This window comes from Diorhabda sublineata, chromosome 3 (genome assembly GCF_026230105.1).
Source record: "Diorhabda sublineata isolate icDioSubl1.1 chromosome 3, icDioSubl1.1, whole genome shotgun sequence".
In the NCBI taxonomy this organism is placed as follows: domain Eukaryota; kingdom Metazoa; phylum Arthropoda; class Insecta; order Coleoptera; family Chrysomelidae; genus Diorhabda; species Diorhabda sublineata.
This window is the reverse complement of record NC_079476.1, coordinates 40,030,439-40,056,907: the sequence shown is the minus strand read 5'-3', so window position 1 is coordinate 40,056,907 and position 26,469 is coordinate 40,030,439. Positions and strand designations below refer to the sequence as shown.

Here is a 26,469-nt window from a genome sequence, read left to right as displayed (position 1 = left end):
ATTCAATGTACTGTATATTATGTAATGAATAATTGAAATATATATATATATAGATAAATCCCTATTAACATTTTATCTGTATGCAATCGACACAACGTCGAAATCCTATTCGTTTACCGAATCTCCATCATTTAAAAAAAAATCGTCTATGATTTATGAATCGTTTAAAGGCAAGGCGAATCATCTGAATGAGTGAATTTAACCCCTCTCCAGCACAGGTAAACTTAGAGGCGGTGCTTCATGTGCCGCCCGAGATAGTCATTTAGTCAAATGCCGAACGCTGAGTTGTACGACCGCTCGGCACACTCACCGTCGACATTCAATTGTCACAACATCGCCCCCGGCCACCTGGACAGGAGGACAAAATTTGAAAAGTGCCAGTGGTCCCTTATCATTCAGTGTTATCATTCGCAAAAATTCCTGTACGCGAGCGCCACCCGAACCGACTCGAAGGCCCACGAGGGTGCGGCGGACGCGCCGCCCTTATCTGAGCCCCCTCCACGCAGATCGGCGCTTGTTAGACAGCACCGCGACGCCGATCTGATCGTATGCTACCTGCACCAATCATAACTGATAACATGATGTGCGGAGAGTTAAAGTGATCTTTTATTTTTTTATTTGATTTTGTGGACAGTGACTTGTGTTGTGATTGAAATGTCTAGAAGAAAACAAGCTCGACCGATTCGACTCCTCGAGGATGAAGATCCTACGGCTCCGGCCGTTTTTCCTTCGGCGCCGAATAAAAACGGTAAGTCTTTGACTTACCGACACCTTCACAATGAAAAACGATTTTAATATCATCCTTATTTATATTCGATCGATATTTCGGAAAGACAAATTTACACAAAAAAAATGAACAGAAACAAAATCAATTATCTCCGTTTTATTTTATGGAGACTAAAAGTTTTATGAATTTTGAGATATGAAATGATCGCATTTTATATATCGTGGGAGAAATTGAAAATTGAAATCATAACTAACTGTTAAACGTCTCTGTCGTGGATAGTCGTTAATCAATAATGATATTAGTGGAAGAAACTCTAGGTCCATACACACCGATAATTTCTTCAACTTTTCTTTATGTTTCTCTTGATAAATCGTCTTGATGTTGAGTCTCTTTAAATAGAAAGTTTTATTTAAGAAACAGATAAAAGTTGACATTTCGACTTATTTCGATCTTTTTCAAAATATAACTTGACATTGACAATTTGCATGATTATATTATAAAATAGAATAGATCACCTACAACGTGAATATCGAAATAAAAATAAGTTTAAACGCCAAAAAAATAATGTTTCACTCAAATGCTTCACGTTTTTTTTATCATGTATGTTTTTTTGATATTTCTAAGTTTGTGAATCCAATTTTAACTTTTTTCTTATCGATGACCTTTTAATCTGTTTTCTAAATAATGAGATGTTTGCCCTATATTACAATTATACGTATTACAGGGTATATATAATTTTACGTCTTTTGTTTTTGGGCGTTTTAGATTTTAGTTAAATATTTCGATATTATATATTAATAATTTATATTGAACAATTATAATTTTTGTGGTTAAAGCAGATAATTATTTTTTATTTTGATTGATAGAGATCAGTCATATTTTGATAAATGAATCGAAAAGTCAACTTTTACCTATTTTTCAAAATTAATTTTCTATCAAAATCAAAACTATTTATCTTGAGTAATATTTTGAATTGGGATTGAATATAAAAGTTTTCCTATTTAATTTCAAAGGTGGATATAAAGAAAAAGTTTAATTAGAATGAAAAACAGACCATATAAGACAGAACAATGTCTGAATGGAAATAAGAAGGTTTCGAGCTAGAATTCTTATTTGTTTATTTTTAATCAAATTTGCAATTGAGATGATACATCAAGACTAATTGATAATAGAAAGGTAGTTATACAAGAAGGGAAATTAGTGTTTTTTTATTTTTCTTTACACTAAATTTTTCACAATAAAGATTTGCTGATCATTATTTTTTATTAGTTTTTCTTGATTTCACTAAAATTTTCATAATATTTACTTAAAAATTCATGTAAAATAGAATCTTTTTTATTTTTACTAATACGATTTAGACAATTAAGTATCACCATCCAAAATTCAATATTTCCTTTACTGTGGTTCCAAAGTCTTTCTTACAAGAAAAATATTTTTTTTATTTTCATTTCTCTAGACCTTTCACAATTATATCAATTAAAGAAATTCGATTAATTTTAAGAAAATAGTGAATAAATTTATATTTATGTATAGTAAATTTTTTTAAATTTCTCTCCCTAGAAAAAATTCTTTATATAGGAAATTGAAACTATCAAATTCTTATTACAAGTTATTATATATTAATTATATTTTATTTGAAAATACAAAGAATCATGACAACGGTTTACATACAAGTATGCAAAGCAGATAAAAATGAATATTGATATATCAGCTCGCTTGAGTTTACACTAGATTTTGGTATGCCAACCCGGAAATCAATGAATATATCATAAAATGTAAATGGGTATACCTTCAGGCATTAACCAATAATTTTATACGTCAATGACGAAGAACACGACCTTACTTTAATATAAAATACATTAAACTATCAATGGTTGGTACACACATTCATTTTTATAAAAATTTATATTAATTATATAGATCAGAATAAGTCCTTGAATTTTAAAGATAAATATACACGCAAGCAAGTTTATATGAAGTGTCACTAAAAATATTTTAACTCTAGTAGCTCAATTTTGAGTAAAACTTCTTTTTGGTTATTAGAAAGTTTTTTGTATTTAGATAAAGTATTAAATGGTAACGAGCTTTGTTTATAACTGTTAAAGAATTAGTCAATTAACTAAAATATTTATTAAAACCAGTTGTTTCTTCGTCGTAGTTTTTCGTATTTTTTACATTTTTCAAATTTCAAACCAAACTTTTTACCTTTTTTTGATAAATATAGAGAGGGTAACATATTTGAAATCTTTTAAAAAAATTTTTCTATTGTAATTTTTTAAATATTTCAACAAAATTTTCATTCAATGTTAATATTAACCACAGAAATCTAGCGAAATAATTTTCTTGATGTCACACTTCTTGTTTCTCTTTTATTAAGTATTTTTCCTTCTACTATTCAGCTTCTTGAGCAGTAGATGTCCAGCTTTCGTGCCATACCTTGGGAGGTCGGCCGAGAAGTTGCCTTCAAGTTGGTTTTTCATTCTTTGTCCATTAAGACCATCATAACGTCGTGAATCCTACTGTATCCTAAATTTTCGGATCTTTTCTTATAACTTTAGAAATTCTAGAAGCCTTATTTTCTCGAGTTCGTACCTCTTGTTAGTTTCTGGCGCTTGTGATCTCGACTCCTCGTGTAAATTGCGTATCCCAGTGAATTGATGTCACAATATACAAAATTAACAATAAAATAAAAACAGAATTGTATACATAATGATCTAAGGATAATTATTTGGGTGTTCTGATGAATATAACATGATTATATAATTCCTTAATCAAGAAAAAGTACTTTAACTTCAACAACTGTGATATACGTTAAACATCGATGTATTGGACGAAGAAGACAACACAAACTGTTTTTTGAAAAGAAAAATTAAATGATGAATCAATCAATAACAATATCATCTTCATTATTTGACTATAATAATGAGTACAAAAACACCTAAGTTACTGAATACAAGTATTTAACACCTTAAAGATTCTTTAGGTAAGGCTTTCCATGATTGTGATTTTTCACTCTTTAATAATGACGTAATAACTATTGGAGATTCCACCATCGATCATTGATTGATGTTATTCAATTTACTACTAGCTCAATCGATACATATCATTTATTTTGTTGCTTTATGTAAACAATTGAATGAAAGTAATGATGAGTAATTATAAGACTTTGACCAGATTCGCAGCGTCCAGTCTTAGTTTTGGTTTTGTTCATCAATCAAACAATTTATTAAAGAAAGGATTTAAAATAAAAAGGATCAATAAATGAGAAAGGGGCAGTATTTACTAGCATGTACAATATTAGAAAAACATTTCGAGTTAAGGAATCTCTTGTTTAAATTTTGCGTGTGATATTAAAACATTAAAATTGTTAATTGCGGCATTATTACCAAAGCTATTCCGTTTATAACTGAATGAAAATGTATTTAATTTTATTTAATGCGTGGTTTTTTAAAGGTGAGTGTAATTTTTTTCATAGTTTCATTAGATTATACATATAAAAATCAATTCTTAGTAATCCCATCAGCTGAATTGACCAAATTTATTATTTCTCAGTGAAGTTTTGAACAGTGAAACGATTTTACATACTCCTGAAAACTGAATTTGTATCATATTTATTAGTTTTTCTTCATATTTTTTTAAATTTTGGGATAACGTAGGTCATAATTACAATAATAGATATTATGTAAATATTTTAATAAATTTAGGTGTATTCTGTTGTGAAATTAGTTTTTTTTTAATAATTTTTGGAAAATAAAAATTGACGTTTCGACTTCTTTTTGAGTCTTTATGAAAATGTGGAAAAAGTTTGTTCGAAAAATTCATACATCTAGAGAGTTCAACCAAAAAACCCCAAGAACCTTTTTTTTGAACTCCTCAATTTATTTTATTCCATTTGTATCTTTATCTAATTGTTTTTTGTTTGTTTTTTAGTTTTTACAAGTTTTTGTCTACAAATTCAAACAATTTTTTGATAATAAAGCATTTCTCTCTCTCTCTCTCTCTCATATTTTGTTAAAGACTTAAATAGAAGTCCAAACGTCAATTTTTGTCTTTCTTTTAACAAATTATTAGGATAAACCTAATTTCAGAAGAGACCTAAAATCAAGAATATTTAGTGGCATATAAATATCACAAGGTCTGAGAAATAACAAAAAAAAGTATTTTAATGAATATATTGAACAATAAAATACTGAATACCAAGTCTCAATCACTCCTGAAAGAAGTTTGATTAAAAAATTGATCCTGCTGAACTGTTCAACCAAGAAAACCCCAAATTTTTCTCGCACTATTTATTTTATATTATTTGTATTTTTATTTAGTTACTTTTATGTTTGTTTTTCGGTTTTTACAAGCTTTTGTCTACAAATTTTAACAATTTTTCACAATAAAGCATTTATTTATCTCATATTTTGATAAAGACTTAGATAGAAGTCAAAACGTTAATTTTTACGTTTCTTTTAAAAAATTATTAGGAAAAAACTAATTTCAAAAGAGAAGACACCTAAATCAAGAACATTTACAAGCATAAACATATGAAAAGTTCTAAGAAATAACAAAGAAATTTATTTTAATTAATATATTAAACAATAGAATACTGAATACCAAGTCTCAATCACTCCTGAAAAAAGTTTGATCAAAAAATTGATCCTGCTGAATAGTTCAATCAAAAAAACCCAAATTTTTTTGGCACTCTTTATTTTATATTATTTGTATCTTTATTTAGTTATTTTTATGTTTGTTTTTCGGTTTTTACAAGCTTTTGTCTACAAATTTTAACAATTTTTCACAATAAAGCATTTATTTATCTCATATTTTGATAAAGACTTAGATAGAAGTCAAAACGTTAATTTTTACGTTTCTTTTAAAAAATTATTAGGAAAAAACTAATTTCAAAAGAGAAGACACCTAAATCAAGAACATTTACAAGCATAAACATATGAAAAGTTCTAAGAAATAACAAAGAAATTTATTTTAATTAATATATTAAACAATAGAATACTGAATACCAAGTCTCAATCACTCCTGAAAAAAGTTTGATCAAAAAATTGATCCTGCTGAATAGTTCAATCAAAAAAACCCAAATTTTTTTGGCACTCTTTATTTTATATTATTTGTATCTTTATTTAGTTATTTTTATGTTTGTTTTTCGGTTTTTACAAGCTTTTGTCTACAAATTTTAACAATTTTTCACAATAAAGCATTTATTTATCTCATATTTTGATAAAGACTTAGATAGAAGTCAAAACGTTAATTTTTACGTTTCTTTTAAAAAATTATTAGGAAAAAACTAATTTCAAAAGAGAAGACACCTAAATCAAGAACATTTACAAGCATAAACATATGAAAAGTTCTAAGAAATAACAAAGAAATTTATTTTAATTAATATATTAAACAATAGAATACTGAATACCAAGTCTCAATCACTCCTGAAAGAAGTTTGATAAAAAAATTGATCCTGCTGAACTGTTCAACCAAGAAAACCCCAAATTTTTCTCGCACTATTTATTTTATATTATTTGTATTTTTATTTAGTTACTTTTATGTTTGTTTTTCGGTTTTTACAAGCTTTTGTCTACAAATTTTAACAATTTTTCACAATAAAGCATTTATTTATCTCATATTTTGATAAAGACTTAGATAGAAGTCAAAACGTTAATTTTTACGTTTCTTTTAAAAAATTATTAGGAAAAAACTAATTTCAAAAGAGAAGACACCTAAATCAAGAACATTTACAAGCATAAACATATGAAAAGTTCTAAGAAATAACAAAGAAATTTATTTTAATTAATATATTAAACAATAGAATACTGAATACCAAGTCTCAATCACTCCTGAAAAAAGTTTGATCAAAAAATTGATCCTGCTGAATAGTTCAATCAAAAAAACCCAAATTTTTTTGGCACTCTTTATTTTATATTATTTGTATCTTTATTTAGTTATTTTTATGTTTGTTTTTCGGTTTTTACAAGCTTTTGTCTACAAATTTTAACAATTTTTCACAATAAAGCATTTATTTATCTCATATTTTGATAAAGACTTAGATAGAAGTCAAAACGTTAATTTTTACGTTTCTTTTAAAAAATTATTAGGAAAAAACTAATTTCAAAAGAGAAGACACCTAAATCAAGAACATTTACAAGCATAAACATATGAAAAGTTCTAAGAAATAACAAAGAAATTTATTTTAATTAATATATTAAACAATAGAATACTGAATACCAAGTCTCAATCACTCCTGAAAAAAGTTTGATCAAAAAATTGATCCTGCTGAATAGTTCAATCAAAAAAACCCAAATTTTTTTGGCACTCTTTATTTTATATTATTTGTATCTTTATTTAGTTATTTTTATGTTTGTTTTTCGGTTTTTACAAGCTTTTGTCTACAAATTTTAACAATTTTTCACAATAAAGCATTTATTTATCTCATATTTTGATAAAGACTTAGATAGAAGTCAAAACGTTAATTTTTACGTTTCTTTTAAAAAATTATTAGGAAAAAACTAATTTCAAAAGAGAAGACACCTAAATCAAGAACATTTACAAGCATAAACATATGAAAAGTTCTAAGAAATAACAAAGAAATTTATTTTAATTAATATATTAAACAATAGAATACTGAATACCAAGTCTCAATCACTCCTGAAAGAAGTTTGATAAAAAAATTGATCCTGCTGAACTGTTCAACCAAGAAAACCCCAAATTTTTCTCGCACTATTTATTTTATATTATTTGTATTTTTATTTAGTTACTTTTATGTTTGTTTTTCGGTTTTTACAAGCTTTTGTCTACAAATTTTAACAATTTTTCACAATAAAGCATTTATTTATCTCATATTTTGATAAAGACTTAGATAGAAGTCAAAACGTTAATTTTTACGTTTCTTTTAAAAAATTATTAGGAAAAAACTAATTTCAAAAGAGAAGACACCTAAATCAAGAACATTTACAAGCATAAACATATGAAAAGTTCTAAGAAATAACAAAGAAATTTATTTTAATTAATATATTAAACAATAGAATACTGAATACCAAGTCTCAATCACTCCTGAAAAAAGTTTGATCAAAAAATTGATCCTGCTGAATAGTTCAATCAAAAAAACCCAAATTTTTTTGGCACTCTTTATTTTATATTATTTGTATCTTTATTTAGTTATTTTTATGTTTGTTTTTCGGTTTTTACAAGCTTTTGTCTACAAATTTTAACAATTTTTCACAATAAAGCATTTATTTATCTCATATTTTGATAAAGACTTAGATAGAAGTCAAAACGTTAATTTTTACGTTTCTTTTAAAAAATTATTAGGAAAAAACTAATTTCAAAAGAGAAGACACCTAAATCAAGAACATTTACAAGCATAAACATATGAAAAGTTCTAAGAAATAACAAAGAAATTTATTTTAATTAATATATTAAACAATAGAATACTGAATACCAAGTCTCAATCACTCCTGAAAGAAGTTTGATAAAAAAATTGATCCTGCTGAACTGTTCAACCAAGAAAACCCCAAATTTTTCTCGCACTATTTATTTTATATTATTTGTATTTTTATTTAGTTATTTTTATGTTTGTTTTTCGGTTTTTACAAGCTTTTTTCTACAAATTTTAACAATTTTTTGACAACAAGACATTTCTCTCTCTTTATTGTCTAGGTCAGGGCTTCTTAAACTTTTTTATATAGCGACCCCCTTCAAGTTTAGGAAATTTTAAACGACCCCCTCCTCCATATAAACGTTCAGTTGAAAATCGAGGAAAGCGTTGTATTTATTATTTTAAATGCTACTTCCATATTTTCATTTATAGGCCCTACATAACAGTTTTGCATTGCCACTTTTTTCAAAAAATAGTTATAATAAAACTACAATAGTATTTTGTATAATTTTTATTTGTATTTATATTTGTACGTAGTGTGTATACTAATTTTAAAATTTTATTTATAATGATTGAAAAGTATCAGATCTTTGCGACCCTTTTTCAGTAGTCTCGCGACCCCCCTGGGGGTCGCGACCCACAGTTTAAGAAGCCCTGGTCTAGGTCTTAGTCATGCAGACCTGATGCTGGTCTTGATCTTACAGTTTCTGCCACAAGACTCATCACCAATATATAGATTAACAAAGAAAATAGATTTTCATCTATTTTATATAAAATAAAAATACTTGTCACGACATCATTTTATTATAATTTTCAAGAAAAATTCCGTGGCCGTTTCTTTGCATATTTGTATTTGTACGATCTCTTGTTTTCTATATGAACGAGTTCTTACGATAACGAAATGGAACACTCACGATTACCAACCGATTTATCAAAAAACCAGATTTAATATAATACGCTGTCAGTGTCGATTGCGGCGATAGCTTTCAACTAACTAAATTTCATATTTAATCTACCACCTGGTTGAGTTTTCTTTTTGAACATTATATTGTCGTTCTTAGAGGTATTATAGTATACATAATTAAGTAAACGTTAACACTAGATAATCATCTTACTGAAACCTTCTCTTAGAAGAACAGATGGTCGATTTTTACATACATTATACAGGGGTATAAGAATAATTAGCTTTAAACGAAATGAATCATTAAAAACAGGTAAAATATCAAAATAAACTAATTGTTTATAATTTTTTTTTAATATATATTCAATATATTCTTTATTTTGCTTCGTTATTCTTTTTTAAGTGAATCCGCTAATTCGCCTAACCTCAAATCACGATCAAATTAATATTCTGGTTTGATTAAACAAACTTACTGCTGCTATGAGTATTAATTAAAATTAGCATTGTAATTTTCAAGAGAAAATCTCTTTTTTTGGTCCCTATTATGCGGGATGAAATGATGCTATTCATTCCAGAAAACAGCGTTCCTAATGCCTTCAAACCATGACTTTTTCTTTTCACAATGCTTCTCCAAAGGTTGCGCACTGTATTTTTGCACTCCAATTCGTTGTTATCTCTCTAATATTCCTCAAAACCGCACCCAAGCATTTTTTCATTGTACAAATTCTTCTGTAGTTGTTTTCCTCCAAGGTCCTTCATTTGTTTTTACTTTTCCAAAAGTTCTCCTTGGTTTCCCATATGACCAGTTTTGTTTTTTCAGTATTTGTTAAAGCCCATGCATCTCTTTAACGGTTTCAGTGGATTACAAGGAAAAGTATTTGTGTAAAAAGTATATATATTTTCGTCCTTCGGCTGGGGTGACAAAAACCGCGAGAGAGAATACTAGACTTTTCTCCCTAGGGATTTATAATGTACTCTATTTATATGGTGTTTCAGAAAATACCAAATATTTTCATATTCTCCAAAGTTTTCCTCTAATTTTATCCTATTTTCTCAATGAATTGTCATGTTTTTTTTGGATTCTTGTTTTGTTTATGAATTCTGTTTGTGATTATTTACAACATTATACATTATTATTAAAAATGTCTTCATTTTCTGCTTTAATTCCCCAGTTACATTTCATCTACTAGATAAACAAATATATATGTTGGCCGATGTTGTTGTGGTTCCTTGCAACGGGACATCATCCACAAATTTGATGTAGACACAATTGTATATAGTTTTGACTCCCAGTAACTTTCGGCTGAAATTTCCCTGAAAAGCAGCTGAAAAACAGGGTTTCGAATACATTATCTATTTTTATTTATTTATCCACTTGTTTAGTAAACTTGTAGTTAAGTTAAGAATAATTATAAAAATGAAAAATGACATTGACACTTGACAATTTACTTGACATTTACTACGTCAAATTTTTATCTATTTTTCAAACATTATAAGAAAACTAATTTTAAAACGGATGATACCTAAAATCAAGATCATCTAGAAGCATACAAAAGGACTTTGTAGGTCATATATTATGTTCTAATGAGTTTGTGATAAAACAGTTTTGTTGTACGTGCTTTTGAATAGAATATACGAGGTTTAAGATCTGGTGATTACAAATACCAAATATAAAGGTAGTCGAATCGTAAAAAATTTCATAATCTGCTAAAAATTACCGATTCTGTCGTATAGGAACCAATATCTTTTGATTGTAAAAAAATTTGGTACCTAGAAATCAACCGTGGTAATGGTAACTCACTTACAGATCTATGTGGGTTGCGTCCTTTTATATATTATGAATATTATGGCTTGTTTTACATAAATGGTTTTTCTGAGATTGGTTCATATTTCAAAATTTATAATTAAATTAGTGAACGTTAGCGCACAAAGATTTTCTAATAGGTCCACTCAAAAGTAGATACCAAGAACCCGATGTCCTTGAGAAAACTAATCAAAAACTTTGTCTCAACCATTTAATATCATTGGTAATGCTTACTGGATCCTCACCGATGAGTTGGTCTGCAGTTTCTTCATCTTCCATGCCCCAATAGCATTCCGGAACATCCTCAATGCCTAAAGCATAGAAATGCCGTCCTAGATAACCATGTGAGGATCAAAAGTCTAGTCACATTTCGATCTCCGTTCCTGTTTATAAGACCAGTTGTTTGGTAAGACAAACATCTACGTGTACCCAAGGTTGTATCATGTCAGGTTTGTCCATTTTTCTCCGAGGAGTTTGTCGTACAAGCAGTCTACTCGGAGATGTAAAGCTTGCTGGACTCTCATCGATGAGTTGGTTTGCAGTTTCTTCATCTTCCATGCCCCAATGGCATTCCGGAACATCCTCAATGCCTAAAGCATAGAAATGCCGTCCTAGATAACCATGTGAGGATCAAAAGTCTAGTCACATTTCGATCTCCGTTCCTGTTTATAAGACCAGTTGTTTGGTAAGACAAACATCTACGTGTACCCAAGGTTGTATCATGTCAGGTTTGTCCATTTTTCTCCGAGGAGTTTGTCGTACAAGCAGTCTACTCGGAGATGTAAAGCTTGCTGGACTCTCATCGATGAGTTGGTTTGCAGTTTCTTCATCTTCCATGCCCCAATGGCATTCCGGAACATCCTCAATGCCTAAAGCATAGAAATGCCGTCCTAGATAACCATGTGAGGATCAAAAGTCTAGTCACATTTCGATCTCCGTTCCTGTTTATAAGACCAGTTGTTTGGTAAGACAAACATCTACGTGTACCCAAGGTTGTATCATGTCAGGTTTGTCCATTTTTCTCCGAGGAGTTTGTCGTACAAGCAGTCTACTCGGAGATGTAAAGCTTGCTGGACTCTCATCGATGAGTTGGTTTGCAGTTTCTTTCTCTTCCATGCCCGAGTGAAATTCCGGAACGTCCATGATGTCTAAAGCATGGAAATGGCGTCACATATCTAGCTCCGTTCCTCCATCTATGTGTGCCTAAGATTGTCTAAACTAAAAAACCAAAAAAGATTTCTCATTGATGTTGATCTCAGTCTGGTGACCGATTCAGCCTTGTTGCCTGTACTAAGATTGATAATCTAATTAGGTTGAATGATCTTTGTACAAGGCTGCGATTCTATGATTTTTCAGTAACAGGATGGAATTTAAAACGTTGCTTTTAGTAAATAAAACATTATGCATGTACATCTTGGATTAAGAATTATGGAAAGAAATAAATTGATATTCTGTTTGTCTGTATCTGTCGAAAATTTTTGGAGGCACCATTTATAAGTAATAAAAATTTTAAACTGTGCAGATGGTCCTTATACTGTTGAGCTTCCAAATACCGCGCAATCCGCTGTTAGTAAACAGAGTAAAATTGCCGTAATAAGAACAAATTATAGACAATTTATACGCCAATGATATTTATAATTCACTTTGTGAAAAAAAAATGATAAATATGTCGCCGTTCACATGATGTGGGCATCGTTTATTCGACTCCGGCGGAAAGATCTGTCATTTATATCATACAATTATTGAAACTTTATTATAGATATTATTTTTAATGCGCACTATATAGAAATAGGTATTTCAGTCGGAATGTTGAGTCTTGGGATAAAAACGGTTTGTGATAACTCAAAGTTATTCAAGAAAAGTGAAATAATATATAATAAAAAGAATTTGAATCTTTAAACTTTTATCTCATTAATGCCCAAAACTTTCATTTCAAAATGTCTTTCAAATCATTTTGTTTCAAAACGATCTTGATAATTATATAATAAATAATTATCAATGGAAGGAGAATCAAGCAACTAAAGTTGTTTCTGATCACTTGAGGACAAATTTCTAGCAGTCAAATTAAGATAATGACATCAAATATCTATTTGAAATTTAATTTATCAATAAAAAAAGTTATTAATCTACAATCTGAATTGGTACCCAAAAAAATATTGCGGATGGAGTGGAAGATTTTTTACAAAAGTTAATTTTTACGTTATTTCATGACACACACACTTTTCATAATTAAATGATCTAACCGTACCAAACTAAGCTCAAATCTTCCTGTATAAGTAACTTGTGGTTCACTATTACAATTCTGAAGAATGTACATTCTCTCTGAAATTGCAATATCAGATAAACCACGCCGAGTTTGACATCCTTGTGAGGAATACTGAATATTTTTCATTGGACTTTCCAACGAACTAATGATGTTTATTGAATTTTGATAAATCTTAATTATTTATGATTTTTATCTACAGTATTAACAAAGCATGTTTTCTTAGATCGTTTCACATGTCTTCTACATCCGGAGTCCGGTTGGTTTCCAATTGAAAACCAAAAAAAGTCTGCAAGCATTGCTGGGCTCATTGGTAGCGCTTTTTAATTGTGGCGAAATCTTCATGGAAGCGCTCTCCATGTTCGTCACTTAAAGCGCCCATATTTTCCAGAAAAAACTTCGCGAGGGAATGTAAAAAGTATTTTCAAGGACATACTATATCCTAATTTATAATATTTATTATATATTTCAACGTCACTCAAAGAGGAAAACTTTTAATCTAAAAATTTGACACCATTTCCATATTTATTGATAGATTTTAAAAAAAATTTGATTAGCTCCAATTTGATGTGTGATAATGGTAATATTATCTTCTCGGGATTAACTGCAGATCGTTGTCCAAATTTTTTGCCCTGGAACCTTAATAGTTCTTGGCTTACGTACAGCCTTTAAGCTTGACTTTCAGAAATCAATGACGAGGTTCATGTTCATTTACAAAGCTTCTTGTCTTCACAATTATCTTCAGAAAACAAACATATGAATTGTGATTTTCACTGTTTGAGTCTTGAACTTAAAACTCCATTTTTTTCTTTGAGCAAATATAAATTTTCCATTTGAGACACAGAAGACACCTCCGCGTATTTAACCGTATGCTTCCATTTCCTCGAAAAGCCTTTGATATTGGTCAAGCAAAAATAACAATTCCTGATGTTATTGCTACATACAACTGGTCAAATTTCTGTGACATGAGATGAAGCAGATGCGTGGCATCCAATATCTATCCTGGTTGCGAATATCCAGGTTGAAATATGCATGATAGCACTCCTTAATGTAAGGTGTATCAGCCTTTTTTGGCTTTCAGGTTATATATTCACCGCAAATATGACAAGTAGGGAGAATTAACGAAGTCAACAAACTTCCAAAGGTGACACCATATCTCTGAGAATTTAACGGACTTTTGCAGCGCTACTCATAAAATATCCACCAGATTTGGCTTTAGTAACTTTGAGTTGATTAGTTAACTCGAAAATTGCACATCATCGATAAGTTTTTGATTTTTAGAAAGTGCGATTTGATTCCCATTAATCTAAAAGTACGGCAAATCATAAAAAAGAATATGTCTGTCGTTTTCGTGATAACAAATTATTTTTATTCAAAATTATGTTGATAGGAATACCTTCTTTATGATCGTATAATATTTTTATGGCTTCACTTAGTTGAAATTTATGCAATTCCTTTAGATATTGATGGAATAATCAATATTTCAGGTGTGGCAAGATGAAGAAGCATAAATTTTTCTATTAAAGATAAAAATGTGATATGTAAATAATATTGATGAAATTTGTCAATAAACAAAAACAATTTCATTCATAATTTCCCTATTAAATCCCAAAGTAACTCACTCAAACTCTAGAATTCATCAGAATTTATAATGCCTCATTAGTCACTTATTGATTTAATTAGAATAATGAATCGTTTTACATGAGATTTTTTAAAGTAAGTTGACCCGTAAATAATTAATTAATTAAAGGTGTAGCGGTTGAAGCTTGTACCTATAACTCAAATAAGTTTCAAATTGGATAAAAAACTATTTTCTCTTACTATACACTGCAATGAATAGTACCGCCATCCTTAGGTCAAACCAGGTACTTTCGGACACATCCTCGTAATATTTACTTCAAAAAATATATTTATTCATAACCTCCATATACTGAATGTTAATTTATTTTTATACACTAACCGAATATAAGGTCTAGAAGAATCAAAATCTAACTTAAAAGTAGTTCCACTGTCAATGTCACGTTTGAAAATTATCAAATGTGACACTTCACGTCACTCTTTGACATTAGGAAACGTCACATTTTTCATAACCTTCATATATTTCAGTTATGGAAAGAGGTTATGTAAAAAGTTTCAAAGAATAATTTATTAAATGTTCAGATGAAAAAGTCATATTTGAACCCTAGTTCATAATAATCTGAAACTAATTGAGATTACTGGTTATTAATTAGTTGTAACGAGAAACTGTAATAAAAGAAAGTTATTAGTGAATTATTTACTTAATTATTTTGATAATGAACTAAAACTTTATCAATCTTATAGCTGACTGATCGTATTATTTACCATAAGTTTCGGTTCTCCGTTTTGTTAGTTAATACCAGTAGCCGATGTTTAGATTTCGCTTTAGTAATAAAGTGGAACGGTTTTTTGGCCTTGCCGACGGCATACCAATCGATTGGTTACATAACAAAACCACTTTGATGAATTGTAGAAAACTGGTCGAATTTTAATGGTCTAATCGTTCATAGCCAAAGAAGCTCTGACAGATCCGTACAAATTCGATGGGTCTAGTGCTTTTTTAATTATATTTAAGTTGTCAGGTAGATTACATAAGTCTTTTAACTTTGTTATTTGATACATTTTTATATTTTATAACCCACAAACACACAAAATAGTATTTCGATTGTTTATTGGTTGGTTGATCTGTCAATTAAGTCAATTAGGAGTATTGCCGGTCAAGAAATCTTTTTACCAGCTTCCGGTAATCTAACAAATTTTATTTTTTCATATTTCAAACATTACTTTCATAATTTCGTCGACCGGTGGAACAAACCAATTTGGAAAATAACGAATTTAGACATAATAAGATGAAAAATAATTTCCAGATTCTTTCCATTCCGATTGAGATCAGAGTCAGAGAGTCATCAAACGTTTTAATTCACTTTTAATCTATGCATTCGATGTTTTGACTGTTTTTGTTTGAACTGATGTGTAACAGCTCGCATTTTTGTGGTGAAGATTCATCTTCTGAGATTGGTTTCCTTGATTTTTTCGAACACTTCTAGCAAACAAACGCTGGTTTCTCTTAGTTGCTCTAATAGAAAGGTGGTAGATGTTTACTTCGAAATCCGAATAACTTTTGTTGGATTTGGCTCGTCTTCAAAGACTCATACAATCGATTGTTGTTCAGGTTCGAGTTCATATCTACAGATCCATGATTCGTCGCTTGTCACGATCTTATAGACATCTTTTGAATCATCGCAATTGAATATCTTCAACATTTCTTTGGTCCGATCAACACGTGCGATTGTTGAAACAAATTCTGTCTCTTTAACATAACCTATAAGTATAAATTCATCACTCTTGTTAAAGAACTATCTTTATAGTAAATATTCAATAATCTGTCAACACCTTATTACCAAATAGATTTCCCACGGTCCTAAATTGGATACGCCCAACAAATTGCGTATTATTTTTGAAAACAACCAAAAGAAACGCTGGTTCCATCAAAAAAAAACCCTTTTTTCGAATCGTTATCTAAATAAAATCTGGTGTAAACGAAAAATAAAATCAACAAGAGACGAAAAAGCGCTGTCTCGATTCGCTCCCGGCCAATGGAGGAGTTTATTGGAGGGAATTCGAGATTAATATCATGGTGTCTGTGTTTTAATTTGTACGAATTAATAAAAGGGATAAAGTCGCCATTTTGTTGCCTAACCCTTTCATATAATAATCTCATTAAGCGGGGTGCCTGCGGAGGTAGGCCAAGCGGAAGAAACGGGCTTTTAAAAGGGGCGAAACAAGCTGAGGTCGCCTTTGATACACCAAACGTACAACTGGTCATATTACAGTGTTGCCAGAATTTTAAATTTCTTTCATCAGATACTGATTTTAAACAAATTGTGTTCTATTCAATTCATTTTAGTTCCAGTGAAACTTCTATTTATTTAAATTGAGCTTTCAACAAGAAATAAAACGATTTTTTATATACTTTGAATCCACCAATAGATATATCTTCGATTACTACAATCCATTACCAAACGGTTTCCGAATGCTTCGAACCGAGTCCAGATTGTTAAAATGTTGATGAGGTGAAATGATTTGAGTTATTCAAAAGAAACTGATGTCAATCTGGTTCATTACGATTCTGAAGATATTAGAGAAAGCGGTGACCATCAATATAATCTATTTATCGATATACTTTTACCAAAAAGGCATTAGATAACTCAGTTACCCCAAAACAACAATAGTAAAGACACTCTAAACGATTATAGAAGATCATAACTATTAAAATTAGTATTAGAAGGAAAGGAAAATAAATAGACAGCAGGAAATGAACCTAGAAAAAAGTCTGGTGAAGACGAAAATGATGTAGTCGAGAGAAGTTCAAGAAATTTGCTATGGTTTAAAGAGAATTATCTACATGAAATTCGTAGCGATCACAAAAAGTTCAATTTTCTTATATTTTCTTTCTGTTTAGCATCTGTACCGTATTACCATCAATGTTTAGCTCATGCCGAATTAGCAATATCTTGATAAATTATTTTTAAAAATCTAAACAAATGTTTAAATACAATTCATAAAACGTTCCTTGTATATATGCACAATGATCTAGGTGTATATTTATTCTAAACCTAGCATTATCAAAATCTCTCTCTCGACAAAGCTGGAGTTGTAGGAATAGATGAAAAGCTTTCGCGAGATTTAAGTAGGTGCTAGTCTAACTACGATTACGATGATAGAATAAAATCAATAAAAGAAAAAATATAACTCGCTACACGTGTGAATTGTAGTGGAAGATTTGGTGATATTCAAACCGAACACAGTGTTCACAGTACCACCAAGATAACGCTCACAATTGCACTGTCTGCGTTTCGGTAACCAAGTTATCGTCTTCGGAGACTGAAGCAAAACTTCATCCAGCGGTGACTTTACCACAGTAAATATGAACTACGGGAGGCTGTCAGAGCATGTTTTATTACGTTTTTCAATAGTAAAGGGAAAAATGTGACAATTTAATATTTACTACCATTTTATAACAAATCTTGAACAAGCCAAAAACACAAATAAGTATAATGATATGATATTAAACAGAATGCAGTAAACGTATATGAGGTTAAGTTGCTTTAAACTGTTTTTTCAATGGAATAAGTAAATATTTGTTTAATTAGTTAATTTTTCTATTATATTTAATTAAACCAAAGACATGGATATTATTATAAAAACAGGATTTCAGTCCATCAGCCATCAAATAAAATTTCAACCAGAAACTATGACCAAGGGTGAAAATCTTGTCCTTGCTGGTGAGAGAAGTTGAGGAACATCGACGAAGCTTTGACAGCTTTTTAATAAAGTCTCGCGTTATTCGATAATAATTTATTTTCTATGATGTATAATGGCGTAAAAGTCAAAATTGTCGTGAGTCTACAACTAAGCTAATTAGTTAAAAGTCAAGACGGTATTTGTATAATTAGTTATTGAAAAAGCAATATTTATTAAGTGAGTAAAAAGTGTTATTGTATGTTACAATAATGTCTATTTAAAAGAATTTTATTATTCGTTACTAATTTGTTAGTTATAAACAAGTTTAAAAGAATATAACTTTTTATTACAAAAAGTATAATAATTAATTTTATTAAAAGAATACAATAAATTTACAATTTCTTACAAATTTTCGTTTGTATTCTTAAAGTACTTAATGAACAATTTTCATGAGTAATAAAATATTTTTCATCCCTCACTTTCAGGATCTTTTTGATTAGAAATAATTGGATGCTGTAAATTTACCAAAACACATCAAATATGCAAAATATCGTCAATGCAGTGGAACAAATGTTGAATTTTATGCAATATTTGATAATTATTAAGCATTTGCTTGATTTTTTTTTTCAATGAAAGGTATTTATGCACAGATCAGCCATCAACCATCGGATTTCATCTAATTTTCAAGTTATACTCAAATGAGATTTCCCCCTGTACATTACTTTTGGGAATTTTTCACATACACACGTTGTATCCTCAATATCTCAAGTTCTGTTCAAGATAGAGACTTCGTTTTGATTTAAGAACACTCGTTGAAATACTTTCTTTCTTTCGAGTTTTTGAACACTTAAATCGGTTGAGTTGGAGAGGAGCTAGGCGCGGACATTCAATGTGGAGTTATGGATTTTTGTAGGTTTTTGCCAATTTTTCTACATTCAAAGATGAATATCTCAGGTTCTAATATAGCTACAGAGTTCGTTTTGATTTAAGAACACTCGTTGAAATACTTTCTTTCTTTTGAATTTTTGAACAGTTGAATCGGTTGAGTTGGAGAGGAGCTAGGCGCGGACATTCAATGTGGAGTTATGGATTTTTGTAAGTTTTTGCCAATTTTTCTACATTCAAAGATTAATATCTCAAGTTCTAATATAGCTACAGAATTCGTTTTGATTTAAGAACACTCGTTGAAACACTTTCTTTCTTTCGAGTTTTTGAACACTTAAATCGGTTGAGTTGGAGAGGAGCTAGGCGCGGACATTCAATGTGGAGTTATGGATTTTTGTAAGTTTTTGCCAATTTTTCTACATTCAAAGATTAATATCTCAAGTTCTAATATAGCTACAGAATTCGTTTTGGTTTAAGAACACTCGTTGAAACACTTTCTTTCTTTCGAGTTTTTAAACACTCAAATCGGTTGAGTTGGAGAGGAGCTAGGCGCGGACATTCGATGTGGAGTTATGGATTTTTGTAGGTTTTTGCCAATTTTTCTACATTCAAAGATGAATATCTCAAGTTCTAATATAGCTACAGAGTTCGTTTTGATTTATGAACACTCGCTAAAACACCTTATTTCTTATGAGTTTTTAAACACTCAAATCGGTTGAGTTGGAGAGGAGCTAGGCGCGGACATTCGATGTGGAGTTATGGATTTTTGTAGGTTTTTGCCAATTTTTCTACATTCAAAGATCTAATATAGCTACAGAGTTCGTTCTTTTCTATTATAATGATTTCTGATACTTATTTAATGGATTCGTTGCGTGCGAAGCCGCGGGTAAAAGCTAGTTATAATTAAAACAAACAACAACTTTTTTGTTTATAATAGTTATAATAGCCTCCCGTAATGCTCCAAGTGACCACTGCGAACGCTTCAGTCGATTTAATTTCTCCTACCATGCCTTCCCTCACAGAGACTACATTCAAAATTATATGATCCTATCATCAATAGTTTAATAGATAAGATATTTTTTGTTAACTGTTATTCCACGCTTCCCAATCCCAAATTTCATCGTCCAGACAATTCGATAAGTATTTTTATTGATTATAAGAGCCAACAATGTAACATGAGTTTTATTTTTTCTAAAAAATACATCAACACGATGTAGTAATGAATATTTAACATGTGTAAGTGTCAAAGTATGATATTTGTAATATACTAAATGTAATGATCTTTATAGCAAATTAAATATATTGTTCTAATTGCATCAAACGATGTTATAATCACAGAACTGTTTTGTTAAATACTAATAAACCATACAACAGTATTAATTGTGTCCAAACAACATGTTGACGGCTGTTGGATCGACGCCAGATTATAATTTTTAGCGAATTTCGACGTCGCGCGTTATTCAAATCAAATATTGTATTCCTCGGTACTATCAACAATTTATTGTTATTGATATTTTACTTTGTAACAATTGAAAATATTCTCAATATAATGGTTGTGAACATTCCTAAATTCCTCTATAAAAATTGTTTACGTAACTTAAAGGAATACATTAGATGAAATGAATGTACATACCAAGTACTGTTAGCATTTCTCGGAGTCACTGAAATGTAAATCTCTCGAAAGTAATCGATCATTTTTGAAGACCACCAATCCATCGAAATGATTCAACTTGTACAAAAAAATGGAAATAAGTGGTTGGAGATTCGATTATAAAAAATTGAGTGAGTTAGATCAAAACGACCGCATTACAATTATAAACGTCAGCATATCCAGAAATTGACAACAAATTATGGTCCTTTGTGTAAGGCCGATCGTTCATCATCAATTAAAAAAGCTGTCCAATTTTTTTTCTTGCAGCAGTTATGATTTGATGTACGCTACACGCAAAGCTGTCAAATCGGCATTCCTCTTTATCTACCGTATATGTTTGGCATTTTGGGACATGTTTTACAAGGAGATTCTCTTATTCAATATATTTATTTATAACCTCCATGTACTGAATGTTAATTTATCTTTATTCGCCGGTTATATAAGGTCTAGAAGATTCAAAATCTAACTTCTGAAAGTAGTTCCACTGTCAAAGTGATGTCCAAATGTTTTTTATCCAATTCCGCTATCAAATGTGACACTCTAAGTCATTCCTTGACATTAGGAAACGTCATATTTTTCATAACCTTCAAATATCAATTATGAAAAGAGGTTATGCAAAAATTTTCAAAGAATAATTTATTAATTACTGTAAAAACTGATATTTTTTAAACTAATAATTATTTTAATTTAATAGTATTTTCAGATTTATGAACATTAATGAAGACAGAGTTATTTAAAATATTCTCTTGAACTTCTTGTCTAATGTTGATTTCATTTGAAGCTGTAATATCTACATGCAGACCAGGGGCTTGATCCAAAATGTTTTCTGAAATTCTTGTTGGATTTTCACCCTCAGTGTTGCTTTATTTCCAGAATATCCGCTGAAACAATGTTTTGTTTATCCTTTAACATTAGATAGACCCAGTACTGACCTATCTTTGCAGGTAATTTTCCAATAGTATCTACGCCCACTGGTTGTACGCCACATTATATTTTATTCTACTAGTGTGCTGGGAGGTCAAATTTGAAGGTGTTTTTCCTTCACATCGGGCCGTTTTTCGTACTTTTCTTTTTTCAAACGTGTCAATAATGTAAAGTTAATGGCTTGTGTTTTTCCAATTATTTGATGATAATCATGATATTCCTTCAAATTCCACTTTCATCACTATATACAAACAAGATTTCTTTCTTGTCTTCTAGAGTAACTTCCTCTGATCATAGACCAAGTTTGATCCATTTTGATTAAATTACCAGAAGACTACCATCAATAAATCTCTGTGGTTCCAATATACAAAATAATTTACCTGCGGCTACATTTCTCAAGATATTTTCCATTAATGTTTCACGAGGACTTCTTATTTTGTTATCTTTAAGACAATATGGCTTTCATTGAGCCTATTTTTTGTATAAATAAAATATTTTTTTCCTTCTTCTTGTTAAAATTTTGCAATTCATAGAATTCTTTTTCTATCCATCCTCAACTTTTTGAAATTCTCCAAATTATTTCTTAGCGTATCGGGGTCGAATTACTTTTTCTTTTTTTCAAATGCGTCTATTTAATGGAGTAACTAACGCATGGAAAAAAGACACAATGAAAAATATCGTTATCGGATCCTCGTGCACAGCTCAGAAAGTCGATTAATTAAAATACAAACTGCTGCAACTTCCATACTCACCAGGTTTAGCTTCCTTCATCTTCTGGCTGTTTTAATATCTCATAAAATTCATGCATGGAGAACGATTTTCCTCCAACGAAAAGATAACAGAAGCCCTAGAAGCGTAATTGGAAGGTTTTTTAATTAAATTGCAGATGTCATCAACAATTGTTGCAATTTACGCAAATTTGATAAACGGCATACGTTGAAATGTTGATATTCCGTCTGTGAATTTACATCCGCGTAGAATATCTGGCAACGTTGCCGAGCTTATTTCACAAAACACATGTAATAATGTGTCTCAAGCCGGGCAATTAATCGGTAAGGGAGCTTTGAAATTTGATTTTTCCGGAACGAACTGGTCTGATCGGTGTAATCACAGAACACAAGGCAGGGTAGATTCAGAACGCAAAAGTGTAGAGCAGAGCGACCCTCATTCCGCTACAGTTAGCTGGGATTTTATCACGTTTCATTAACTCGATGAAGGCAAATTGATTTTGTGAATTTTGATGTTCGCGTTTTACATATATTTCATTACGATTTATTAGTTTGTATATTAACATTTGAATGAAATGGTATTTTCGATCTTTGATTAGATAGAGCCGGAAATGTTAATTTATTCTTTTAATTAAAATAATTTATCGACAAATCGTAGGTGTTTTTATAGATGTCTAAGATGAAAAAGAATAATGGTCAAACAAAATTATTTGTAGAAACTATAATCATTTAAAAGTAAAGAACTATGCCTGTGGCACCACTGTAAACATTGACGTCTGTTTTTGCGAAGCCAGTAACCACTTAGAAATTGAATAAGGGCTGATTTTACAGCCTAAGGTAAAACTGAAGATTAAACTAAAGTTTAAACTATGGTTTCAACTCTAGTTCAAACCAAAATTGCTCTATATTACAGGCCACAGTTAAACCTACACATTTTTTTCTGATATTTGCTCCAAAGTATTGTTCAAGAAAGTTGTAACGACAAAAATGGTCAAATTACAGTTTGCAATGAAGTAGAGGTTTTGGAGAACCTTTTGAAGGAATACAAAGAAATGTTTTCAATAAAAGCACGTCAAATTTTAAAAATAAGTGGGACAATTCAAACATTTGTTTTAGGGCGAATAACTTCTTGTTTTCTCGTCGCTTAGAGCAATTTTTTGTAATGAAGAATGAGGAAGTTGGATTCCACAAGCCAGCTCCCATAAACCACCTCAAAAAACTTGATATTTTAACATAAGTTTGTATGAAAGCACCATCAATCTTTCCCGAAAAACCTTCAGTTTTCCCTTACTGTATCATGTTTCCTTTGATGAATTTCTTTCTGGCTATTAAAACCTTCTTCCACATATATTTCAAAATATAAGTTTCATATTTGTCTTGTCGCGAAAAATCACATCTGGAGGCTTGCGTTAGATGATTGTTTATGCTTTTAAACAAGTCCCTAAAAAGAATCATCATAGAAGACTTCACAAAAGAAAAACAATGAATTTTAATTAAATTACTGTATTCACAACAACTTAATTTGATATCCAAACTCGAGATTCCCAGTAAATTTGCCCTCAAATTATTGGGGAATGCGGAAAAAGGTTGATATCGATTTGCAAGTGATTGTGCATTTTTTGCATTGTCAAATATTGAGCCGTTAACTAATTCTGAACGTGAAGAAGCGTGCTTACGAATTGAGCCAACGGATTCAACTTGAATAAGGAAAGAAGAGTCAAGATTTTTAATGTTTTAGCAGTACAGTGACTCAATAAGGGCATAATAGACTGTTAAAGAGATGGATAAGTAAATAGTGAAATAAAATTATGGACACAAATCAAAAGGAATTTTTGTAATTATAATGAAAATAGAAATGGTGATAAAACGAATAGTATAATCGAGAATATATATTTAAATGACAGGTAAACATGCTACCCGTCTTCGCTAACCTATTTAAATCAAGAATTATGTTCGTGTAGGTATCAATATAAAGTTTATAATATCTGGAATTTGTTACGTTAACAAATTAACTATTTTCTTCTAGTTATGTGTAAAGATTAATTATTGTTTATAATACTATTTTGTATGTGGGCGAGTTTATAGAATACATTACTTACTTTTTGAATGTTTGAAGTTTATCGCGCAGTTGAAGCAAATACTAGGCATCTATACGAGGTTTACTTCAAAAGAATTGATCGTAGTACTCAATTAAATTAAATAACACGTTCCCAAGAATACTCTTTCAGTACAACCAGAAAATAGTCATAACTCGAAATTGCCGATTTTTGAGATATGACGTTGTTGAAAGAAGTGAGCGAGTTGTCTTCGAATTAATTTCGTATTTATGAAATTTACCGTTAAACCATACTTACTTCGTAAGTTTTCGTTGATTGTTTGAGGATAATTTTTACATTTCAACACGCTATGGGCTTTTTATATAGATACAAAATGATTGATTGATCTTCCCAAGATGATGCATTAAATTAGGGTGGATGATACTTTTCGACTTTCCAACAGTTTTCCATCCAAAAATGTTGGCACTTATTGATATAAATTGGGAAATATATTTGCGTATGCGTTGACAGATTCTCACTAAAATTTAATACATTTTGGACACTTATTTTTAGTTTGACGATCCTATAAGTCAGTCGTCGTCAAGATTTTTCTAAAAATAAAAATTGTAAAGCATCTTCTAACACTACGACATGGTCAAAATCCGAGAAATGTACTTCGAGTAGATTGATCACCCATAGTTTTCACCAGATCTGATCCGCAGAGATTTTTAACCTTCAAGTGTCACTTCTAAAGAGGAGGAATATATGAACCAGTTATGTGTGTATCTCAAAACATTTTTTTCCTAAAAAATAACTTCCCACTGAATGGATGCTTCAGAGAGATATTACAATCAGAAACTCTTTCTGCAAGTTTGCGTCATACTCTACCTCGATCTGTTCGACCATTTGGAGATTGAATCCACTCATTTTTTTCTAGTCATCGCCAGTCTACTGGGTATGATGACTTAGGTAAAGAGAAACTGCGAGATCAGTGATCTGCAGGAAGTTTCGATACAATCAATCATCTTGAAGTCTTCTACTTAAGGTTAGGATAGAAATAGACGGTTCCAACTGTTTTAAATTGATGACTTAGATCCCTTACAGTGTAATTTCTATTTCTGAAGATCTTTTATCAAAGAAAACGCTCATCGATTTATCTTGTAGTCCTTTTCCTGCTTTGATTATGTTTTCAAAAACATAAAAAAGTAACTAACAATGCTTGAAAAAGAAAAAAAATTATGATGAATTATGATTTTTGGTAAGTTTATTTTGAACAGTAGTTTATATATAGTGTGTACATAAAAATAACCGAGCTTTGTAGTTTAGTTTGGAGACGTGGAGATTTGTGAAACTCGTTTTTTCAAAAGAAAAATTCATCAATTACTTGGATTTGTATTGTTTGTTTTTTAGTAGAATTTTGTGAATATACATTTTCATTTCCTTATTTTCAAATTACTCCTATCGATTTACTAACATTAATTGCTGCCTTGGACAGATAGACTTCAGATTCTCTCGTATTTCATTTATAACATATCTTGCGTAGATTGCGAGTGTGCAATTCAATTTATAATGAAATAACAAAATCAATTTGCTTAGCTACGTTTCCTATATTTATTTATAACATTATGTGAATACTAATTATGTTTGTTAATTGAATAATTAACTAATAATTCATACAATTAATTGTTTTTATAACAAAATAATTACTTTACTGTACAAGTAAATCTAATTAACTTTTTTTATTTAAATTTAGTGCGTTTCTTAAAAACAGAAACAACTAAAATATGACGAATCTGTAATGCCTCACACAAACATACGAATTTATATTATATCGTTTTTAATAATTTCATTATCCTGTTGTTCTACGCATGGTATAGAATATTCAACTTTCTTATGGTTTCCATACGTTCAAAACGAAT

The 26,469-nt window shown here is 30.1% G+C and overlaps 1 protein-coding gene across 2 annotated transcripts in view; it reads left to right on the top strand.

Moving 5' to 3' along the window:
* The first annotated feature begins 264 nt into the window (after positions 1-264).
* The window catches only part of LOC130441844 (homeotic protein spalt-major-like), a 172,789-nt gene continuing 146,584 nt past the window's right edge, over positions 265-26,469 (top strand). The window contains exon 1 of one of the 2 annotated variants that reach the window (XM_056775655.1): positions 265-748. In XM_056775655.1, the coding sequence (XP_056631633.1) occupies positions 655-748 (94 nt within the window). In that variant the 5' untranslated portion in view covers positions 265-654. The remainder of the gene's footprint in view (positions 749-26,469) is intronic. The other variant, XM_056775656.1, reaches the window with a different exon arrangement.